At 46.8% G+C, this 735-nt stretch overlaps 1 protein-coding gene across 1 annotated transcript in view; it reads left to right on the top strand.

Moving 5' to 3' along the window:
- Window positions 1–207: 207 nt before the first annotated feature.
- The window catches only part of LOC106534530 (solute carrier organic anion transporter family member 2A1), a 33,003-nt gene continuing 32,475 nt past the window's right edge, over window positions 208–735 (top strand). The window contains exon 1 of the mRNA XM_014031204.1: window positions 208–721. Within this exon, the coding sequence (XP_013886658.1) occupies window positions 686–721 (36 nt within the window). The 5' untranslated portion in view covers window positions 208–685. The remainder of the gene's footprint in view (window positions 722–735) is intronic.

The following is a 735-nucleotide window of genomic DNA, read 5'->3' as shown; positions in this document are numbered from 1 at the left end:
GGAAGGGGTGGAGCCTAAAACCTTTCTTTTAGTTAAACAGGAAATAAGTAATTAAATGAGTGTTAAAAAACTGAATATTTGAACACACAGAAGAACAACTACTTTCATCTGAAGTGTGTTTTTACTTTTAAGGAGGGCAATGTCCTATTTGTTTACATGGAGTGGGCGGAGCCTGATGCTGCTCTGAGGCACCTATATTTACATTTTTGATTGCTGCAGGAGGTCATTCCCAAATCCGAGTTCAGGCTTTGAGTCAGTGCCATATCAATTCAGTTAGTTTTAAAGACTTATCTGCAGCAGGTAAGATATTGATTCACAGGTTTGTCACAGAACCTCACTTCAAAAGCTTTAAACTCCTCCTAAAAAAAAAAAAAAAGGCTTTTGCTTCAAGCCGCCGCGGGGCAGAGCAGCAGGCTGCCTGTAATAAACTCATAGCTGCATCATCTCGGCGCGCGCACAGGTGAGTGTTTGGTCCGCGTGACTCAGCGCAGAGACGCTCTGTTCCAAACTTTCAAAACACTTGCGCGTGGAGCTCCGGGCTGACATTACAACAGCGGCAGGCTTTAAAAGCCCCCCAGCCCAGCCCCCCCTGCTAAAGACAGGCACCAGCCTCCGAGTCGACGTTCATCTCCGGCGGCATCTTGGTGCTCTGACCGAGGCTGAGGACGCTCCAAGCGGACACAAAATGGACTTACGTTACCCCAAGAACACCAGCATTAAGGTAAGCCTTATTAT

This window comes from Austrofundulus limnaeus, unplaced genomic scaffold (assembly GCF_001266775.1).
Source record: "Austrofundulus limnaeus strain Quisiro unplaced genomic scaffold, Austrofundulus_limnaeus-1.0 Scaffold1199, whole genome shotgun sequence".
NCBI lineage: Eukaryota > Metazoa > Chordata > Actinopteri > Cyprinodontiformes > Rivulidae > Austrofundulus > Austrofundulus limnaeus.
Note: the sequence above shows the minus strand (reverse complement) of the source record. Positions and strands in the feature narration are given on the sequence as shown.